We start from the raw sequence: 23,166 nt of genomic DNA on the forward strand, positions 1-23,166 counted from the left end.
ACTATGTAGTGATGATGCCTAGGTTAAATGCTGAGTTACATACTGCATAATTTTCCCGGCTTTTTAACACGCTTTTATTAGCTTCACCTGTATGTTTGTAACCGACTCCTTTACGCTCAATTTTGACCTACTTTCAACGTACAGATTTAATTCAAACTTTGTACACTTATCAAGGATCGGTGACAACACGATATTGTATGAAATTATCGTGTTTACGTATTTTTTATTTTTTAAGCTATTGCAAAGCTTCTATCGCGGGCCTTGAGCGCGGGGACCGAATCGAGAAATTCCGTAACGAAAAATCCTCACGCTCCCCACTCCGACAGGCGGAGGTGTGGCTTGAAGGCATGCTATGCAATACTTTACCGCGGCAGTCCCCGAGTGCCACACGTTGTTTTTTAATTATATTAATAATTATTTCGTAGAAACCGCTTTCCAAACCGTAACGATTTATTATGACGAATAAATCACTTCTCCAATAAGTCTAGCTGACTAAATAAATGTACGAGTTTGTACAAAGATACGTGTAGATTTTATGAACATTAGATATGTCACATTTATTTCACCCATTTCTCGTCAAATAAGTAGGTATTGCGTGGGAAGTGCTAAAAGATTTTTTATGTATGTACAATAAAGAAAAATACCTCACGCTCTCGTAAAAATAATGTGATGTTTTTCCACTCCATTTAGGTATGCGAAGGTTTTTATTTTATAGTATACCAAATGCTATTTCGTAAGGGAATTATTTATACTAATATTTTTCGTAAACAATGGACTATTGTTAATTATTTAAAATAAGAATTTAAAAAATATATTTATGAGTTTTCAATCTATAGTGGTTTAAAGTTAACTCAAAAATGGAGCATTTTCGTAAATTTTCTAAAAAATCTTAGAGAAAGTGTAAGAAATGTTATAGTATGTTATATATATTCGTGATCTACTCAATAAGCTCTTTCATTTGATACCACACACGACATGTTTTGGAAATTTTTATTTTTTTCTTTGTATGCCATATTGAATTACCGGGGTGGGGGGAGGGGGACCACAAAACTGGTTGGCAACATCTGTCTATAGGATGTCTGGGATCTATACAATATATATCAGAAGTCAGATTTAGGTCCGCTATTTTTGCAAACGAACATCTTCTTGGAGCCTGCTCTATATAGTGCTATCTATCGACATATAGGCGAGTAGGTATATTATGTGATGATGCTTTAGTGTACGGAAACAACCACGTTACATAGAGCTCTATTTTTTATGATTTCATATGTTTTCTTATATTATGTTGTTAATAATTATTGACTATACAGTTTATAAAACACACGTACAGAATACAGATACGAGAGTAAAGATTATTATATTGAATACCTTTTTATTAAATGTCTAGACCAACGAATAAATATATAACTATGTATAAGAATGTATTTATGAATTAACACTTACTTAGTCTGCAAATTTTTTTTCGTGTCTTGTAAAAAAATATACTGAATCATTACCACTTTTTGGAGCCAAATACATATTGTTTTGATTATCTTCAACATAATATAATATGACTGTTTATTACAATATACCCATCATCTTAATATATATAAATCTCGTGTCACAATGTTTGTCCTCAATGGACTCCTAAACCACTTAACCGATTATAATAAAATTCGCACACCATGTGCAGTTCGATCCAACTTGAGAGATAGGATAGTTTAAATCTCAAATCGTTTTAGAGAAAGCGGGCGAAGCCGCGGGCGGTAAGCTAGTATAGTTATAAATTAAGGCAAGTATATCGTACACAGGTATATTCATAATTTCTAGTGTAAGCAATATCGTTTCAAATAATAATTACACATGGTACATAGTAGTTTAATATTAAACTGTATGTTGGTACACCATTTAATGTATAATGAATCTGTATGAATATAATGTATTTGGCTTTGCTTGTAATAAACTGTAAGATATGAAAAATTATTCAATTAATCGACCATCATTGAAGACTGTTAAAGATTCATAAACTTAAAAATGAAACAACAATATAATGAAAAAAGGCTCTATCAAGAATAATAGCTCTCTGCTGATGAAACAAACTGTTCTATAGCTATGAATTTATCCGTTACAAACACAAAAAAAATCTCCTCTTTCTTATAAACCGGTGGTGTCAGATGGAAACTACACCATGATGTCATCAGGGATAACGTGTATATCCAACTGTGAAATTATTTTCCAAATCGGTCCAATTGTTCCTTAGATTAGCGTGTTCAAACAAGCAAACAAACCATTCACCTCTGTTTGTAATTGTAATGGATAAAATAAAAGCTAGGTGCAGAAAGTTATAGATTTCAATTTTTTTTATTTTAAATTTCATTCCTTTTAAAGGGATAATTTTTGCATGTTGCTATTTTTCAATGCAATTTCTAAGCTCCATATAAATATACAAATTTCTAAAACCATTTTATTTTTACAATAAAACAAATTTAATTTGAAGATTTAACATGTCAGCTGTTGACATCCGGGACAGGTTTCCCCATTCACAATATATTAAAGGGAATATGTTGATATATTTGCATGAAGCTTTTAATGTAAGCTTGCTTTGAATACACTTTATATGACAGTACTTACTGATTTAGTATATTGATTTTTATTTACATTTGCAGAGTATTTCTATGTAATGTTATATCTTATGATGTACTTATAGGATGTAACTTAAGTTCTTGCTAGGATAGAATATGAATCTATACGAATGTTATAAAGCCGAAGAGATTGTTTGCTAGTGCTTTGCTAGTGCAATACTTACTCTAAAAAAAATTTCAAACTCAAACATTTATTTAGTCAATGACACTTATTCTAGAAGCACTTTTGTATGGTCATAACAGTTTTAACCACCGATTTGTAAAACAATATCTATAGAGATTTCCATTCCCATTTTTCTCTTCTTTGTTCTTTTATACATTCAAGTTTAAAAAATCAGACATGCAGTGTAATTATTAATTTGATATTTGCCGATTTAAGAAACAAGAAAAGAGGTTAACGAACTCAGAGGTTGGCCAAGAAAGAGATTTTCAGAGAGCTTTTTCTACGAAGAAATAAAATCTTATTATTGTGAAATTATTACACCTCTTTAGATATAACATTAATAACGTACATGTTCGTGTCATTGCTTGTTTCTTTATTTTTATTTTATTTTCAAACTAACATATTTAATTATCGTCTTGCTTTACAAATCCATACTAATATTATAAATGCGAAAGTAACTCTGTCTGTCTGTCTGTTACTCAATAACGCCTTAACTACTGAACCAATTTGCTTGAAATTTGGTATAGAGATATTTTGATACCCGAGAAAGGACATAGGATAGGATTTATCCCGGAAATCCTACGGGAACGGGTTTTTCTTTGAAAACGCGGGTGAAGCCGCGGGCGGAAAGCTAGTCTGTAATATGTTTTCTGGAAACGTCAGGATGATAATATAATGAATAAAATTGCGTTTAAAATAAATTAGTCTTTAATTTTTAAATGTTTTCTTGAATCATAAATTAGTTATCTTTATGATATTTCTTAGGATAAATATTTAAATCAGAATTTTAAAATTTTTCATTGTTTTCTCGGTTTATAAACGAGTTTTATTAGAATGCTTGCGGCGATGAAGCGTTGCCAAAAAAGTGATTGGGGAAACTGTTATTGAAATAAAATTGATTTAAAAAGCTATTTATAAAATGTATTTAGAGTCTTTCCGTGTCAAATATTTATGATTTATGTTGCAACTGGCTTCGATTTCAAAGGTGATTTTCTTAACTACTACATTACTAATTGTAATGTTTTTATATTTAATTAGTTATTTAGTTTGCTCTACATAATAAACAAGTACCTACAATTACTTTATAAATCTTTCAAGTACTCAAAACTTCGTAGAATATAGTTAATTTTCTACATGAAATTATATCAAGTTTATTACTATAAAAAAAAATCATTTTCTATGTAGTTACTGAGTATTCTTATAAAAATATAATATTTACGATATTTTGGCGAGCTCAACTATAGGGATAATCCGTATAGTTAAGCTTTTTATACACATGTGTCAAACGAAGGTAAATCTAAAAAAGTTTTCGAAACCAAAAATACATATAAATGTATAATATTACATTATAATGTATTGTGCCAAAAGTTGTGTATGTTTTTTATTATTTATATAACACCTTTCTTATCAAATACTGAACTTTATGTGCTACGCAAGAAAACCCGGCTGAAGTTCATAGTAATTGTTGTTTGGTTGTTTGTTTGTTTTAACGTGCTAATTTGTCCGATTAATATCGAGGAATGCTTATTTTTTTTTTTTTTTTTTTTTTTTTTTTATTTTATTAAGGCTCATTAGCAGCTGTACATCAATATTTACATAAAAAATACACAAAAAATATGGGACGTGATGACAACTAATAAAAAATGAGCACTGCATGCACTACAAAAATTACAAAAAAACAATAATAATAAAAATAAACAGATTAACTAAATACATTTTAACTTATAAATTACATTTTAAAATAATCACTTGATAAAACTTAAATAACAATATATCAATCAAATGAAATAAAATTAATTGAAATCTAAACAAATAAAATTAAAACGTTACCTTAAAATTGACTACATAATATTATATAAAATTCAAAGTAAATAATTAATATAAAGTGTAGAATTAATTCATTTTCCAACATAAATAAACAACAACATCATGTATAAAAGAGAGGTAGGTACCTAGTATAATAAAACACTGACATGGTTGATCGCTTACATCGTCTGTTTAAATTTTCCAATATTATCAAAATGTATATCTAGTGTATGATTTACTATTCGATTGTAATTTCTACATATTCTTGGTATGGGAGAGAAGGAACCCAAAGTGGTCCTCATGATAGGCACCGATAATAGTGGGATCGGTTTACGTGGAAATTTACTAGGCGTCCGGAATCCAATCAGAGAAAGCAATTGGGGGCAGTCAATATGATTTCTAATTAGTTTGTATAAAAATAAAATATCAAAATTGTCGCGCCTTTTCTCTAAAGAAACCATTCCAAAATATTCCAAACGCTTAGAGTACGAAATCAGACTTTTACTAATGTTTTGACTGTAAGCAAGGTGCCATATAAACCTTTTTTGCACGCGCTCTAATCGAAGTGAATGTGTAGCAAAGTGAGGGCGCCACACTACAGAGCAGTATTCTAATACATTACGTACAAAGGTATTATAAAGGATAATCTTAGTCTTAGGACATTTGAATAATCTTGCGTTTCTGATTACGAACCCGAGCATCTGGTTGGCCCTCTTTACAACGTTTTCAATGTGTTCTAGAAAAGTAAATTTTTTATCAAAAGTAACGCCCAAATCTTTTATACTATCCACTCTCCCTAATTCTTGATTATTGGCATAATATTTTGAGTTAATGGCAACATGTTTACGTGAAAAAGTTATATATGAGCATTTTCCTATATTCAGCTTCATGCCATTTGATTTACACCAATTTACAAGGTTATTAAAGTCCTCTTGAAGAAGAAAAGTGTCCTCAATACGAGTTATTACACGCATAAATTTCAGATCGTCCGCAAACAGGTATGGTGTGGAGTTACGGAAACAGCTAACAATGTCATTAATAAATATATTAAATAACACGGGGCCTAAGTGCGAGCCTTGTGGTACGCCAGATCTGATGCTATAATACGGAGAATCGAACCCATTTACTACCACGTAGAATGCACGTGAGTGCAAATAACTACCCAACCATTTCAAAAGCGACCCAGAAAAACCAATTGTAGCTAGTTTGTGAAGTAAAATATTGTGAGGAACCATGTCAAACGCCTTTTTAAAATCGGTGTATATGACGTCGACTTGCTGTTTGCGGTCTATGGCAGAAATAATATTTTGTGAAAAATGAACTAGGTTAGTTACTGTGGAACGAGCCTTAGTGAATCCATGCTGACTGTCCGTTAAATATTTTTTAAAGTGGTTTTGAATGAAAGGTAATGTGCAAATTTCAAACACCTTGGAAAACGTCGATATAATTGAAATTGGTCTATAGTTACGAACTGAGCCACTATCCCCATTTTTAAAGATCGGAACAACCTTGGCGGACTTCCATTGAATAGGAAATTCTCCGGAAGTAAGGGATTCATTAAAAATTAACCACAGAGGCAATGAAAGGAGATCTGCACATTCAACTAAAAATATAGGAGGAATTCCATCAGGCCCAGCACCTTTTGACCTGTCTAACGATTTAAGAGCTTCCCTAATTCTTTTACGTTCAATAAACAAAGAACCAAGGTTGTCACAGGCATTTGTAGGGACTTGTTGTGTAAAAGAAATCGAGGTCTCTGTTTCATAAACTGAATGAAAATATTTTGCAAAAAGGTCACAGATATCTGCACCGTTATCAGCTGTTTGAAATTCATCGTGCATGACAGCTGGGTACGTTAATGCATTTTTGCGTTTATTTTTAATGTAGCCCCAAAAAGCCTTACAGTTAGTTTTGATATTCTTTTCAACGCCAGCAACGTAATTCATGTAGTCAATTCTTGCAAGCCGATTACACCTACTGTTTAATAACTGCAATTCAATTCTATCCATGGGGTTTTTGTATTTATTATAGCGATGTTTGATTTTATGTTTTTCATTAAGTCTTTTCAGAAACGTCTGGCTTATCCAGGGATGACGCTGTTTAGATCTTCTTTTTAAAAGTGGGATGAAAAGTTGAATGGATCTTTCAAGAATTTCGTTAAAAATATCAACCATGTCAGTAACATCACCGCAGTCCTCAAATTTTTCTTGCCAGTTTATATTTGCCAGATAATCTCGTAATTCAACATAATTGCCTTTGTGATAGTTATATATTTTTCTGTTACTATTGGGCATCAAATTTGAAGAGCTGTGAAAATTAGTAGTGATTAAAAGTGGTGGATGTAATGGATCAATTTTAGTTAAACAATTAAAACATTCAGTTACATTACAAGTATTAAAATCAGCTAAAACAAGATCTAGAAGTCTATTATGAACATTAGGAACATTATTATACTGTATTAAATTATTAACGTTGCAAAAATCTCTTAACATGGAATCTAGAGGGGATACAGATGTTACATTAAATTGATTCGAATTAGAACACCAAAACGAACTCAAATTAAAATCTCCAACGATAAGAGTCGGGTACTCATGTAATTCTGAAACTCTATTACAATTGTTTATAAATTTAGCTAAACAATTTTTATTTAAAGGCGGTGGGAGGTAGGCAGCACATAATACTAGTTTTGAGATTGTATTTCCGATCCTTATATTAATAGATATCCACAGGTCTTCACCATCACTATCCCATTCAACTAAGCGAGTAGAGATAATATTTTTGTTGACTGCTACAAGAACACCACCACCATCTTTCTTAGCTGTCGCTCCAGATATGAAGCGATCCCTCCTGTATACATTATAATTACTCCCAAAAAGCTCACCACTCAGCACAGTGTCATTTAACCATGTCTCAGTGAAGATGATTATGTCGTAATTGTAAATGCAAATATTCCTGTATACTTCATGTGTCTTGGTGCGAAGACCACGCGTATTTTGGTAATAGATGTTAAGCATATTTGCATTTAGGCTATTTGATCATGCTATTAAGATAATTAATTTAAGATAGTTTATCAAGATAGGCTAAGTTTTTAATAATTTTTAAGTCAGCACCATCATTTTTTCTCATGAGAACTTTGCCATTTCTAACCCAAACATATTTGTATCCAATTTCTTTGGCCTTTATTCTAGACGCTGCATGAATGATTTTAGTTTGAGGAGATAGATGTTCAGCAATGTATATAGGTTTACGGTCATTACCTAGGCCAATGTGACTAGTATTAAGCTTATCTTCAATGTTTTTATTCCTATTAAAATTAATAGCTGCAGCTAGAAAACTATCGCGCACTTTGGCGGTGGAAAACTGGGCTATAATCGACCGTGGCCGTGGATTAGAACGGTCTTGCTTTGCAGTTCGGGTACATCGAGATATCTTGTCATCCTGTATCTTACAACCAATAGCGTCTCCAATTCTTGACACAATATCAAATACATTTTCACTTCGTGACTCTGGAACGCATTGAAGTTCCAAATTACAAGCCCTTGTTTGATGTTCCAGTTGTTCAATTCGTTCGTTTAAATTTAGGACAGTCTTTTGTAATTTCGAGTTTTCAAGAATTAAGTTCGACATTGAATCTTTTTCAGCTTCCTTTATTTTTTGAAATGCTTCGTATTGGGCATTCATGAAGGTTATTGAATCTTTTATATCTTGAACTTCAGCCTTAAGTGACTTTACTTCAGCGTTAAAGGCAGAGGATAACGAAGACTTAAGCTGTTGAAGCATTTCACTGTTTTCCGCCTTTAATACCTCCCTAACAACTTCACGAAGATCGTCGTGAGAAATGGAAGTCATAGATTGCTGTGGCGGTGAATAGAGTGCGGGACGCTTATTACTTCGTTTAGTTATATTTGCTGTGATATGTGCTTTCCCTGTTTTGTCACGCACGGGAGTACTATCATCTTTAGATTTTTTAGGCCTGCATAGCGGGCATTTCCAGTAAGATCCTTGGTTACGATAGTCCTCAATAGGATCACTTGGGCAGATACATTTAAAGTGGAAAACTTTTTTACAACTTGAACATTTTATAAAATCTTTATCATATTCTTCTTGGTCACAGCAACCCCATACTAAAGGTTTAGACATTATTATGAAGAATAAAATAAAAAAATAAAAAATAAAAAAAAAAAATAAAAATCGCTGTATTTCGAGCTCCGCTGGTATCGAACCCGGTTTCGTCACGAGATGTCAATACGGCAGTCTTGACTCCAACATAACAAGCCAAACCTGCAGTTGTGAAACTGTTCGAATTTAAGGTGTATATGATTAAAGATGGCAACTACTGGTGCGGATCAGCCAATCATAGATTGCAGCGCGTAGATGAGTCGTACTCGCGGCCACAGGCAACTGATCGAGAATCACTGACACAATATCACTGTGAACGTTAACTTTTTGAATTATATTCTTGTTTTAGACCGTTATTGCTGGATATATATGTAATTGTTTATGCACACTTTATAATGGAGTATAGATTGAAAGTGAATTTACTATTTTGAAGAGATAAAACACAACTTTTATAACACTTTTAATAATTTATTAAAGAGACCGACTTATAACGTCCGTACTGCGCGGGGGGACCGCTCGAATCCTCTATATACTATGTATCATCATTCATCACGCTAAGGCCCACAGGAGCGTAGCAATGTGGGTAAAATCGCGGGGCACAGCTAGTATTAAATATTATATTTATGATGAACATTCCGTCGAAAATATTATTTCCCACTTCATCCCAACTCGTTAAGGAATATCTATCTCAGAAACGTTATTACCGCACCGAAAATTCTGGAACATTTTAAAATGCACCTCGTTAACCGTTTATATTTTACAAGATACAATTTTGTTGCAGGTGAAACCCCCGCGGCAATGCAGCATGGTAACAACGTCTCGACGAAGAACTATACGCAGTTGTATGAACTTTTAGTTGTAGTACTGTCTTTAAGTATACTATGTAAACTGGCTAGGGATATTGGATAACGACCTGTGTACAATTGTTTAGATGATTATTATGTAATGTTTGTTTATTTGTGTTTTTTGGTGGTTTAATATTATTGTGTTGGTGTATTCGTTACGATTTATATAATATCAAAGTGACATATACTTAGCAAAGTAGGTAGTTCATCGTAAGTATACGCAGAAATATTCAGTTTAAAATCGTTCTACGTAAAGTTCCTTATTTACATTTTTTTTTACAGAACTAGCCGTGTTCAATATATTTTGTTAGGTTTCGCCTTAGATTTTGCTTACATTTCTTATAATTCAAGATATTTACAACACTTTTTACAACACGTTTTTTTTATAATATTTGAAATTTCAGTATCGTTTGCAAGAATATTCCAATAATTTAGAATTTTTTGTCCGGTTCAAAATTGGTACAGAGATAGCTTGAGACCTGAGGATGGACATAGGATAGGTTTTATCTCGGCAATGCCACGGGGACGGGAACTATACGGGTTTTTCTTTGACTACGCGGACCCAGCCGCTAGCGGAAAGCTAGTGTAGTAATATTTCCCGAAACCACGGAGCTTCTCAATGCGTAGAGTATTGCACGCCTCATAAGCGAAGCGTTGAGGTGGGTACTACTGTCACTTCGCGCAAAACATCTGATTTTTCAAACTTAAAATGTCTTTATGTATCATACATTGCACTTGTAAGATAATACATACACACACATATTAAGAAAAAACACTATTTTTAACATTCATGATATTTTTGATGTCATTTTTGTTATTTAAACTAGTTAAAAAACAGTTTAAAAAAGTTCTGTCTTGGACGTCCGTGTGTCTGTATGTGCGGAGGATTTTCTTGTTAACACGATAGCGACCGAAATACTTTACTAATCGAGTCTTTTTTTTTCTTACGCTTGAGTATGCTCAGGAATAGAACCCTTTCATTTTTCAGGGTCTGATTCGATGTGGTTTAATTGTTATTAAATAAACAAAAAAAAAATCTCGACTGTTCTCCATAATTTTAGTATATCTATATATATTCTTTATTTTTTTTATATTTATAGTGTACTCAAAATTCACCATTATAAACTCGATTCTTTATACTATAAGCCAAGGTTTAAAAGAATAAGTTGGTAGTCAGTCCCTTAAACCTGCGCAGTTTCACATCTAGGTGGGGCCACAAGAAAAATAGCTCAATTATTACGGTACCGCTTTCTTTACTTTTCCAACTGTTTTATTTTATTTATTTTTATATTTATAGTGTACTCTTTATAAATAATCAATTTTATTGTAAAGGATGAGATTATGAGGCGTGCACTTTTGGATTTTCCAAACTATTTTTTTTTTCAATTATTTTTATGAAATGTTATTCATATCGTAACGGATACACGAATGCATTTTTTATATTTTAGTTCATACAAATAAATATTTCTAACTTATAACATTTGATAGAACATTAAAGTAAAATAATTTATGTTTTATCTATAAGCCGCTGAAGAAATTATGAATAATATGTTTGAAGTTTCATAACTTCCTTTAATCCTTTATAACATCTGGATATGTTCTGTTTAGCTTATCTGTGAGATAAAATTACCAGTAATGCTTAAAAATGTCAGAAAGTGTTAAATAGGCTATTAGTGATTTTATCAAGAAGTTTTAAAACTGGTTATTTTTATTGCTTTTGATATATGAATAAATCGTCTTTTTTGTGAATTTGTATTTCTTGTAAATATTTTTTTTAATAATTAGGTTTTGCGTACTTTTATATGAAAATGTGTTTTTTTTTTAAATTAATTATTATATTCTAATGGTGTGTGTAGTATTAATATTTGAGTATGTACTGAAATTCAATATAATATATTAAATGTTTATAATATTGTATGTAAATAATACTAATACTACTACAATAATTATTGTACATAACATTTAACCAACTTTAAAAAAAAGTAATTCTGTTCTCAATCTATTCAAAAATTCCTTGTACAGTATTGGTAGCTATATAAAAATGTCACTCAGTCATTTTGTATATAATCACACGACAATAAAATATGTATTTTAGCTTTCTATATAATCTGGTTCAAAATTTATGCTAACTTACGTGAGGCGTAATATATACATAACGGCTGTTGCACTTTTGATTGGTTGTTGTATTAAATAATCACGTATGTGTAATTGAAAATGAAACAATTTTGTTGTTGTTTAGCGTCTCTAGATCCTTTCCATATTTTAATATAGTAAAAAATAATTATTTAATATTATATTATTAAAATTAGGAAAAGCTCTACGCAAAACTCTACCCTACGATACAATAGATAAGGTTACATTTTGTTATCACAGGATTACCTGAAACCCAATATTTTTAATACCCATAACTACTTCTTTGACAATTTAACAATTATTGTTATCACATACATTATTTATGACATTATGAATAGACTACAACAGAATTATTTTAATTTCAAACACTTGAAAAGTCTTACTAAATAAATAATATTATTTGACCGGTTGGCTTAGTTGGTAGTGACTTTACCTTCCAAGCCTTCGTGGGTTCGATTCCCACCCGGGGCAAATATTTGTGTGATGAACATAGATGTTTGCTCTGTGTCTGCGTGTTAATTATCTATATAAGTATTTATTTAAAATTCTATATTTATTTTTATCAGCCATCTGGTTTCCATAACACAAGCGAAAGCTTAGTATGGGATCAGACCGTACCGTCTACGCGTCTGTGAAAATTGTCCTAAAATATTTATTGAAGTGAAAACTTCTTTAGCGGCGTTGAGCACTTTTTCTGTAATGGGTATAAAATCTTAAACACGCGTCAGGACACGTGACCTGATCGAAAAAGCGTCAGACGGATGGAGAGTAGACAGCTATCCCCTCTCTACTATGCGCGTTTTCACTTCTGCCGTCACTCCCGGAGTGAAACCCTTCTTTTTTTATTTAAGACCTCGTGTATAATACGCCTCACAAACAATCTTCAAACGTATACTGAAAGAGTACAATAATGTTAAATGTAAATAATATTATATTTAAGTCATGTATAAGAAATGTAAATTATCTATCAAAATATTTAAGAATAAATAATTTTCAATTTAAAGTGCCAAGTTCTCATTTGTTTTATTTAATCCCCTTTCAATTATCATATTGTATATGAAAACTAATTCATTATTCCTATTCGTAGTTTATTTATATAATAATTTAAGACAAGATATTGAAATTAAATGTAGTCTCAAAAGGCAAAAGTGTAGCTCGAATATTTAAGGAATTTTGAAGTTTATATTTAAGACGATAAGATCCTATTTTTTATGAAATTGTCTGAAGTCAAGTCGCTCTTGACTTTACAGGCGGCATTTTCAATACATATAATAATATTTTATGATGGATTTCTGATAAGGTTATTTAAATGATTAAAAATAACAGCATAGTTCAGATTTTTGTGCAAATGGCGGAACCGATGTTGATGGAACTCTTACTGAATGATAGAGTTGCAAAAGTGTATTTTTTTGTTTGTCTTTTAATCTCATCACAATTATTTATTTGGTATTTATATTTAAGAAATATGCAACCATAGAGATAACTCCTTCCAAGAACGTAAATTCCTACAACCACGCGGGTGAAGCCGCGTAAAGTACTTTATAAAGATAACATCTAAAAATACTTCAAGCAAAGAGTTTTCTCAAAAACGCTTTAAGCCGATGGAAACCTGTGATTAGCCGATTAAGATCGTAATTGGTTTTCATGAAAACCATTGATTTAATTAAGGGTACTTTACACGTGAAAGGAGGCGATTTTCGAGCCGCGTAATATATTTTAAGATTGGTAATTCATTAAGATGAAAATGTTGTTAGGCATTTTAGTATTGAAGACATTATTGGAGATTTTAAATAATATTAGTAAAGTTATTAATACAAAAAACATCTGATTTTGAATTTATGAAATGATTTTATATTGAAAAATTTGTTTAGGTACATACGATATTATGTACCAAATTTAGTTTATAGTTTTCTTTATCTATTTTTTAAGAAATAAGGTAGTGAAATAAATCTACTCTATTATCTAAGCTATTATCAGTCGACTTGTTTATTGAACGACTTGAAATTTACTCAGTTTTTTTTTATTTATCTGTGTACAACTTTTACACAGATAAATAAAAAAAACTGAGTAAATTTTAACTCGCATATTCTCATACAAGTTATAATAATATGCGTAAATTTTTACGATAATATTTTATTTAAATTATACTGGTAAGTACATCACAAAAACCGATTTAATTCTAGGCCATAATCTACATACTACGTTCTGCAGCAAATAGTTTCAAAGGTGTTTCCGACAGAGAGAAACACATGCAAATACGACAAATATTTCACAGCTGTAGTATTTATTATAATACTATTTAGTATTACATAATATTATATTAATTACTAGCGCTTCCGTAGTACATATTATGTAGCCTTCAAAAGCTTTCAAGGATCATGTACAAAAAGATCGGTGAAAAAGTCTTTGATATCGTTCCAGTAATCAATAGTTCAAATAGACAAACATCTTTATTCTATAAGTACATAGTACAGTAATTATTTCAAGTGTAGGTAGGTAAAATTTACCAACCCGCACACATAAATGAAATTTTGATGAAAATTTTAGGTAACGCTTAGCCGATAGATGGCTAGGGGTCGCCTCGGAATTGCAGAAAGACGCGGGTTCGAATCCTGCCTGGTGACGTATTTTATTCTAACTTTTAAAGAATTTTTCATTAATAAATTTATTAAATGCTATAAAACGAAAATATATCAAACCCGCACTTAGCCCTACATGTTAATTATAAAGAAATATGCGAGCTTGATGATCATATTAATATTATAACACCTCGTTAATGTAGCGGTTAGAAACTTTAGCGCCTTAAGTACTGGGTTTACCGCCTAATTCTATTATATGGAGCTCTGTAGAATCTGTTTTAGGATTATAACGGTGGATTTTCTCAATGAAATAATGTCACTAATAAAGATTGGTTGCTTGAAAGACTGGTTCTTGAGTTTCTGGATATGGCTAATCTATAGGTTAAAATGACAGATATACATTAAAAAGTGTTAACAAGTTATAGAGCCAATATCTTACAAAGTACGGTCAATATTTGTGCAAATAAGTTGTTTTTAAGAAAAACGATCACTCATCACTGTTATGAATAATTGACGATCATTTTGAAGTAAATTACGATTTAAAAACTACTATTTACACACTTAGGTTCACCCGATGTAATAGCCATTTTTACGGACACAAAACAAACTATTTATACAAACGCAAACATTTATTAAAAAAGGCTTTCACTAAAAATAAAACCGCGGCCTATCTATCATCATCGATTCCACAATTGTTCACAAGCAAAGGTATTGGAAAGAATTTTTAATTTATTACTCCCGATTCATTGAATGTGAAGGATGGGTGTTCTGTTTCAATGCGTTTGATATGTCCATAGTATTGAAGTTATTTATTATCACAATTGTTATAAAAACGGCTAATCTTTAATATAATAAAATATTACCATGTTTCTGATCGAGTTTACTAGCTTAAGGCTTCGCCAGCGTTAGACCTCGGTAAGTAGTCTGGCTAGTAACATAGAGTCTTTATAGTGCTACAGACACAAAATTTGTATCATAAAATCGCTCCGTTGCGACGTGAAAGATAGACAAACAAAATCCACGTTCACTTTTATTTAAGTGCTAGCAGGTCTGCTTTTGGTATCGCATATTTTTCGAAAGTATTCATAATTGTATAAGTTGTTTTTTTTTTCTATAATATAAGTAAGTAGGTTTTATGAGTAGGTATACTATAGACTTGTTTACGAGTGTTATTTGTATGATCTTATACATAGTGACGAGTTCGATTAATGTCAAATTTTTCAAAAGACACACAAAATGCAAGATTTCAAGAAAATAATTCCACCAAAAAAAATATTATCTTGGGTTTAGAATTTTAAGATAAAAGGCCATATTGTAGGAAACGACACGGTTGGAATAAAGATTCAAAGGCTGAGAATGACGTGGGTAGCTTGTTAAGAACACTTTGATTTTCCGTTTTATATTTGACTTAGTTTTTTAGAAGTACGTAGGTGGGTTAAAACTTTCGTTTTCCTTGACTAAATTAATAATAATAATAAAAATAATAAAAATCTTTATTAACCAAAAGTGTAGAACATACAGTGTTACTGGAGATCCAAACTAGGCTGTTGCCTGTGTCTTGGATCTCAGAAACGGTATACATTTATGTTGAATTACATAGGAACACATCGTCATTAGAATAGGAAAAAAACGTATTTATCTAACAAATGTGGAGTTAGGAGTAATAGGGTTGTGTGTGAGGGTGAGTATTGTGTGTGTGTGGAAGTGTGTGTGTGTGTGGAAGTGTGTGTGTGTGGTAGTGTGTGAGAGTGGTAGTGAGTGTGTTTATGTTTGTGAGTGTGATCAATACTTTAATCTTATATTACAGTAAATGAGTACCTTTTATATTCTTAAAACTAGCCAGAATAAAATTTATCCTTATTGTATTAGTTTAAGTTATTATGTTTAAACCAGGTCTTCGGTATCGCTGTAGGATAGTTCATGAAGCCAAGATTTCATTATTTTGTTGCATTTGTGCATGTTACAATATTTCAGTGATTTCGTTTTACAGACATTATTGTAGGTATGGATAAGTGAGTACGATGGACTTCGTCTAGCTATTTTTGAGTTATATGCAGGAAGTGGGATTCTAAATTTTCTTTTCCTTAGTAGTTCCTCGTAATCGGGGCGTGAAGAAACAGATTTATGCGTTAGGTTAACTGCTGATAGTACGTATAGTTGACGAACTCGATGAACTTTGAACTCCCGATACAGTTCGTTCGTTGGGAAGCGGAAAGGCTTTTTCAGAGTTACTTTAATTAGTGCGCGTTGAGCTCTCTCCAACTGCAGAAGGTGAGATTTGGCGGCGCTTCCCCAGATCGAAATGCTGTAATTTATTACGGATTGACAGAGAGATATGTAAACTTGTCTTAAAATGGTAATGGGGGTACAGTTGCGGAGTTTCTTCATAATGAATATGAGTTTTCTTATTTTTACTGATACCTCTGTTATATGTTGACTATAGTTTAAATTGCTGTCTAAAGTAACGCCTAAGTACTTTATAAACGGAATGTACTCGATGTTAGTACAATTGCATGTAGAGTGAGTTGTGTTTAGGTTGGTGCAAGAATGTAGTTTAATAGTCTGGTTTAGTAAAGGATTGGGGCGGGTGGATTTTGAAAAAGACAAGAATTTAGTTTTTTTGGAATTTAAGGTGAGCAAATTTTTATTCAGTGCTTCTACTATGGTTAAAAGTCCAAGTTCTGTAATATTCTGTGCATGTTCCCAATCTTTACCATGAAAAAGAACAGCAGTGTCGTCAGCGTAAGCAATTATATGGGCATTTTCCAAAGTAATTTTGAGTATATCATTAATGTAAATGATAAAGAGTGTGGGGCCGAGAACACTTCCCTGTGGAACACCGAATTCTATTTTAAGTTCAGAACTAAGATTATTATTAATTTTTATGCATTGTTTGCGATCAGTTAAGTAGCTCTTAAACCAGTTTAACGATGTGTCTCTAACTCCAATTTGCTCCAGTTTCTTTGTGAGAAGTCCAAGTGATATTGTGTCGAATGCTTTAGCCAGGTCTAAGAATACGGCTATGCAACATTCTTTATTTTCTACATGTGAAGATATAAGATTGGTAAGTAGGGAGATAGCATGTTCTGTAGATTTGTTTTTTCTAAATCCGAATTGATTATCTGAAAGAAGTTGGAATTTGTCTAAATAAGATGTCAGTCTGTAGTTTACAATTTTTTCAAGTACTTTTCCAAGAATGTTTAATAGGGCTATGGGTCTGTAGTTTTCCGGGTGATTTTTGATTCCACTTTTATAAATCGGTATCACGACTGCTGTTTTCCAGCAGTTTGGGAACACTCCTGATTCTAAACTTAGATTATATATGTGTGTTAGAGGTTTGATGATATGAGGGAGAATGGCTTTTATTGTTCGGACTGTGATATTATCTATGCCGGGAGAACTATCACTATTCATGTTGGTTATGATTTTGTGTACTTCTGTTTCGTCGGTGGGGGAGAGGAAGAAGGATTGGGATGCTGAGTTAACTGTTTTGTAAGAGTTTATGAGAGCTTCTTGAGATATATTTAGGTTTTTTAGAATCTTCTCAGATAAAGTTTTTCCAACCGAAGTGAAATATTTATTACAGTTGTGAAGAGAGCTGTTTACATCATTGTTAATTTCGAGAAGTTCTAACGAAGAATTGGTCTGATTAGTGGGATAACTTATGTTTTTAATGGTTTTCCAAAGCAATTTTGTGTTAGATTTGTTTTGTTCTATGAGAGTGCTGTTGTATTGTATTTTGACATTACGGAGAATTTTATTACAGAAGTTTCTATATCTTTTAAATATGAGTTGGCGGATTTGATCGTTGGGGAATGTCTTAGTATCTTTATGCAGTTTGTCACGATGTTTGATGCAGCGAATTAAGCCTGGAGTGATCCAAGGCTTTAGATTTGTGCATTTACGACTTATTTTAACTTTAACGGAGTACTTTACTATGTTTTTTGTTAGTAATGCATAAAAAGAGGAAGATGCCTCATCAACGTGAGTAGAAGAGAGAGTTTCCTTCCAATCAATCATTTTTAAAGAGTTTATAAGAGCGTCTGTATCAATTTTTGTTCGCCATCGAGGTTGATTTTGTGTTATCTTTGTCTTCACAACTTGGCCAATAACAATATCATGATCGGTTATAGTCGATTGACAGATGGAACCACATAGTTTACCGGACGCCTTGATGAATATGTGGTCGAGACACGCTTCCCCTCGTGTGGGTTTTGTGATAGTAGGAAGAAAACAATAAGAAGACATGAGACATAGGTAATCTAAGGACTGCTGACATGTTGGGTTGAATATATCAATATTAAGATCACCAGCTACTATCGCTATAGGTTTTTCGCTTAAGGTATGAAGCAAATTATCTAACGAAGATAGAAATGAGTCGTTAACCGGAATGGATGGAGTGCGGTAAATTCCCAGGAGTGAAATGTTATGGTTAATATTTAATTTTAAGCTATCGGCGTTTGTAAGTGAGGAATTTTCCGTAACTGAGTTGTGACAAACTTTAACGAATATAACTACACCACCTGATTTATTTATCTGGTTGAAAGAGCGAAATGAATTGTAACCGGGTAAACTATCAATTATAATATTTTCGGAAAGCCAACATTCAGTTAAGATTATAGCGTCAAATTTATTATGGAATCTACTCAGGTTTAAAACGAAATCATCGAAATTCCGTTGAATACTTCTAATGTTTAATGATAGCACCGAAAATCCGCTTGCATTTGATTTTAAGTTGGAATCATTAAATTCTTCTATAGACTTGTAGGCATGTCATTCAATAGATATAGTTTCATCTAATTCATTACTTATGTTAATTAACGACATGCTGAAGAGATGAACTTGTAGCAGATTGTTTTTTCTTTAAATAATAATTTGTCATGCCCTTAATGAGTTTGAGTAAATTTACATGTTGGAAAAATCTTTTATAAGTATACACAATATGAGTGCAAAGTATTGATGTGTATGATAGAAGGTAAGTGTGTGAGTGAGTTATGTGAGTTGTGTGTTGTAGTGTATTGTATTGGTAAGTGTGTTTACATAATATTATTAATCTAGTTAAGACAAAGATTAGTATAAATCTTTTAACAAAGAAGATATAAAGATAACATAAATTAGAATTCTTATAAACAGAAATTATAAACAAAATTATAAATATTTTAAACATTGTAAGTTTTGTCTTTTTGTTCACACAAATAAGTAGAATCATTAAACAAATAGAAGTTATAATTGTTGTTGTATTATTCAACAGATTTTTAAACAAACTTATTGTTGAGTCGCAAGACTTGCTTATAGTAAGATTTATCTTAATATCAATTAAATTATAGTTAAGGATAAACTTAAGATATGAAAAATTAAAAATATAATTATCTTGTAGCTTAGTACTTAATAGGAAATTTATCACTAAGGTACATTTTACGTGTGTTTCTAGACATAAAGGAAATAAATTACATCTTACATTATATCTTAGCAAAAAACATAATAATAATATGAGAATGGGATTAGGAGTTTGACGAGGATTTACGTGAATTAAGTATCTGGTGGAGATCCTCCTGTTTCTTGATAGGGATTGCAGAGTTCCCTTCTTGTTTGCGGATGTAAACCACGCCGTTTTTAGTCCAACAGTACTTATAACCACATACTTTTGATTGTTGCCGAGCGGTACGAAATAAATATCTGTTTTCTTGGGTTAGACGTTCGTTGAAGTATAGTTCTATGTTTTTGAGTTCTGTTGCGAGTCCCAAGTCTAGAGCGTTGATGGAGCGCTGCTTCATTTTACCAGTTTTAAGAAATTCATCTCGTTTATTGCGGCTCAAAAATCGGACAACTAAAGGCCGAGACGATTGGGAAGAGTTATTTTCAGTAGGGCCTTTATTTTGTGAGTACTTGCGCGCGGGGCCTACGCGGGTTGTAAAGTCCAAATCAGATTCTTCAATGGGAAAACCTAATTTTTGAGTGATGACGCGGAATGTGTGAGCGGGGTTTTCGTTTGGAGCTTCTGGGATGCCTATTATTTCTACTTCGTTGCGAAGTTGAGCCTGTGCGTTTGAGTTCAAGCGATCTTTGAGTTCAGTTATGATATTGTCTAATGTAATTATTCTTTTTTCGTGATGATCCAGCTTAGTATCGTACTCGTCGAGTCGAAGGTTGCACTTTTCAATATGTTCAGTAAGGGTCAGCATTTGTGATTTAATTTCACCAACGGTTTCTCTGATAAGCCTCATTTCGTGAACGATAGCACTGATTGACACGTCGTTTGTGTTATCAGATGGGCTGGACGAAGCAGATGCAGTACAAGTATTGTTTGAACTTTGTATGTAGCTTGAGTTTTTCGGCTTGGATTGTGAATTAATTATGTCGATATTCGAATTTATTGGAGGACATAAAGAACAGGTCCAATTTAATTTCGACTCTTCGTTAATTTTTTTAAAATCTGCTATATTTGCACATACTGTGTGAAAGTTATGAGAGCATTTAGAACATTTAATACTGTGTTGGTTAATTTTTATTATTTTATTACATGCTCCGCAGTTGCAAGCCATATTATTAAAATTAAAATTTGTTTCAATTCTAAAAATAGAATATCGGTTACGCAAATTCCTTACTTTTGTCGCGTCGCTTCAAATCTGCGACGGAATATTTTCAAAAATAAGAGTCCGTCTCTTTCCCTCGTGAGGTGAAGTGGAGCTGCGCACCGCAAAATTCACTGAATTTAATTTTAAAGTTATTTTAGAATGACGTAACACAGATCGGCACTTTTACACTATTTTGAGACTTATTACAAGATATGTAGGACTATTATACTGTGAGACTATTTATTATTTTAAAATGAACACAAAAAACACGTCTATCCCTGATGAGCCTCGAAACTAAACTCTATTATAAGGAATATTTAAAATAGACATTACTACAATATACTTTAATAAACCAATATCCATGTAAAAGTATTATTCATAAATTGAAATATAAAGGCCTTTTATGAGACTTTAGTGTAAGCTTTAAACAAAATCTTAACAACAAAACTATTAATGAAAACCTAGAGAAAATAAAACAACGCAAGCTTATTTTAGAACCATGTAGAGACTATTTTATAAGTACATAGCCCATTACATAGATATTAACAACAATGGGTACATAATATTATACAAATAAATCATGTTGCGTTATAACGTTAATAATAATGTAATATACTTTACTATACTTACTGTTTTGTACTGTATACTTTCTTTTAGTAGAAAGGCAGGTGCCATAGTTTCCAATAGTCCCCAAATATCGGCCCATTTAACATCCCACTCCATAGCCCAATTTATTTTGTTTTCCATATCTCGAAATAGTCCTACATCGGCCGCGGACTGCCTAGGACTGTATCTCTATAGTGCAGTCATGGGCAGGCTGCGGCTGGTGTCCCACAACACAGTAAAGTTCTCTAAAGGGCCTCTGCGTGTTGGATCCGTGTCCCCACGTAAGCCTTCCAAAGGACCGGGTACCTTCCTTATGATGGTACCCGAGTATTATGGAATGTAATATATTATATGTATACGGTGCATTTACATCAAACGAACATAGAGCAAGAGCATTCTTTCGTGATCTATTAGTGTAAACGAAAGCTCGTATTGGTGTTGTTCAGTATTAGAACATTGCATATAACCTTTTTGAACGCACTAAAAACAACGAAGTAATGCTCTACGCCTGATTACACTAAACGAATTTGACATAGTGGGATTAAATGTAAAATGCACGGTTAATGCACTCGTTTGATTTAAATGCACCGTAACTCTATTCTAACGTAAATTTCATTCTTGCTAACTACGTAGTTATGAATTGTAATTTCTTTATCACTATTATCTTTATATGACTTTCTCACGTCTCATCTAATGAAAATGTGTAAGAAACTCGTTAGTTACTATATTAAGATATAAATATGAGGGTCACGTAATAGAGCTATTTATTTACACCAAGAAACTAATTGCGGAATTTTATAAAAGGTAGCCATGTGACTTCCAGTTCAAGAGGTTTTGGAATCGTTTATACTTGTAATGGCTTAAAAGTACTCAAATATAAAATTAGTATGTAGTATAAAGTAGTCAATTATGAACGTCTGCCTTGCACAGTGGCTGACGTGAGCTGAGAACCGAGTACTAGGTTCGATTCCCGGTGGAGACGAAAACAAAGATGTCTTGGTCTGGCAGGACACAGCAGGCTGATCACCTACTTATCCCTATAGAAAAACGACTAGTGAAACTGATGTATGCGTAATGTATCTACCCCTTACCCAATGACCTAATACTAGTAGACGCGGCATACGCCAACATAATTGCACTAATTAACAGCATAATTAATACATACCTACTTACTAACGCATTATCACCAATACAGTTGTTCTCTCTTTCACTCTCACGCACGAGACAATACATGTCTCATTCATGTACTTCGTAATAACAACTGCCGATTAAAATATAAAAAGAACGTCCAGCCACGACGCTGAATGGTGCGTGACTAAGTGAAACTCGGGCACTTATCTGAGTTTTTTCTTGCCAAAATAGAGAGCGGTAACGTAGTAAAGTAGTAACGAGTAACGTATCTAGCTTTTTTATATATCATAGCCCCTTACCCCATTAGGGGACACGGGACTTCACTTTATAAAGTAGTCGATTATGAATTTATTATGACAAGAGACGTACGACTATTTATGTGTATTGAGCGAAATATTTATATTGCTATTATTCAACTAGCTGCTTGCTTGCGGCTTCACTCGGGTTGCCCTGGAAACAAAAATTAGGTTACTCTGTTAATATGCAGGTTTCTAATATAGTTAGTTATTGATTGATCGTGATAAACAAACAAAATATGACTAAACTTTTCGCTTTATAATATTTTCAAACAGTTATTTACTCGTGCCT

The 23,166-nt window shown here is 32.4% G+C and overlaps 2 protein-coding genes across 2 annotated transcripts in view; one reads left to right on the plus strand and one right to left on the minus strand.

Moving 5' to 3' along the window:
- The window catches only part of LOC123703218, a 75,158-nt gene extending 64,886 nt beyond the window's left edge, over positions 1 to 10,272 (plus strand). The window contains exon 8 of the mRNA XM_045651147.1: positions 9,491 to 10,272. Within this exon, the coding sequence (XP_045507103.1) occupies positions 9,491 to 9,618 (128 nt within the window). The 3' untranslated portion in view covers positions 9,619 to 10,272. The remainder of the gene's footprint in view (positions 1 to 9,490) is intronic.
- A 9,495-nt stretch (positions 10,273 to 19,767) lies between these two features.
- Positions 19,768 to 20,490, minus strand: LOC123703036. Its single transcript, XM_045650906.1, has one exon. The coding sequence runs from the start codon at positions 20,488 to 20,490 to the stop codon at positions 19,768 to 19,770; it is 723 nt and encodes a 240-aa protein (XP_045506862.1).
- Positions 20,491 to 23,166: the final 2,676 nt, after the last annotated feature.

Source organism: Colias croceus, chromosome 25 (genome assembly GCF_905220415.1).
Source record: "Colias croceus chromosome 25, ilColCroc2.1".
Classification (NCBI taxonomy): Eukaryota; Metazoa; Arthropoda; class Insecta; order Lepidoptera; family Pieridae; genus Colias; species Colias croceus.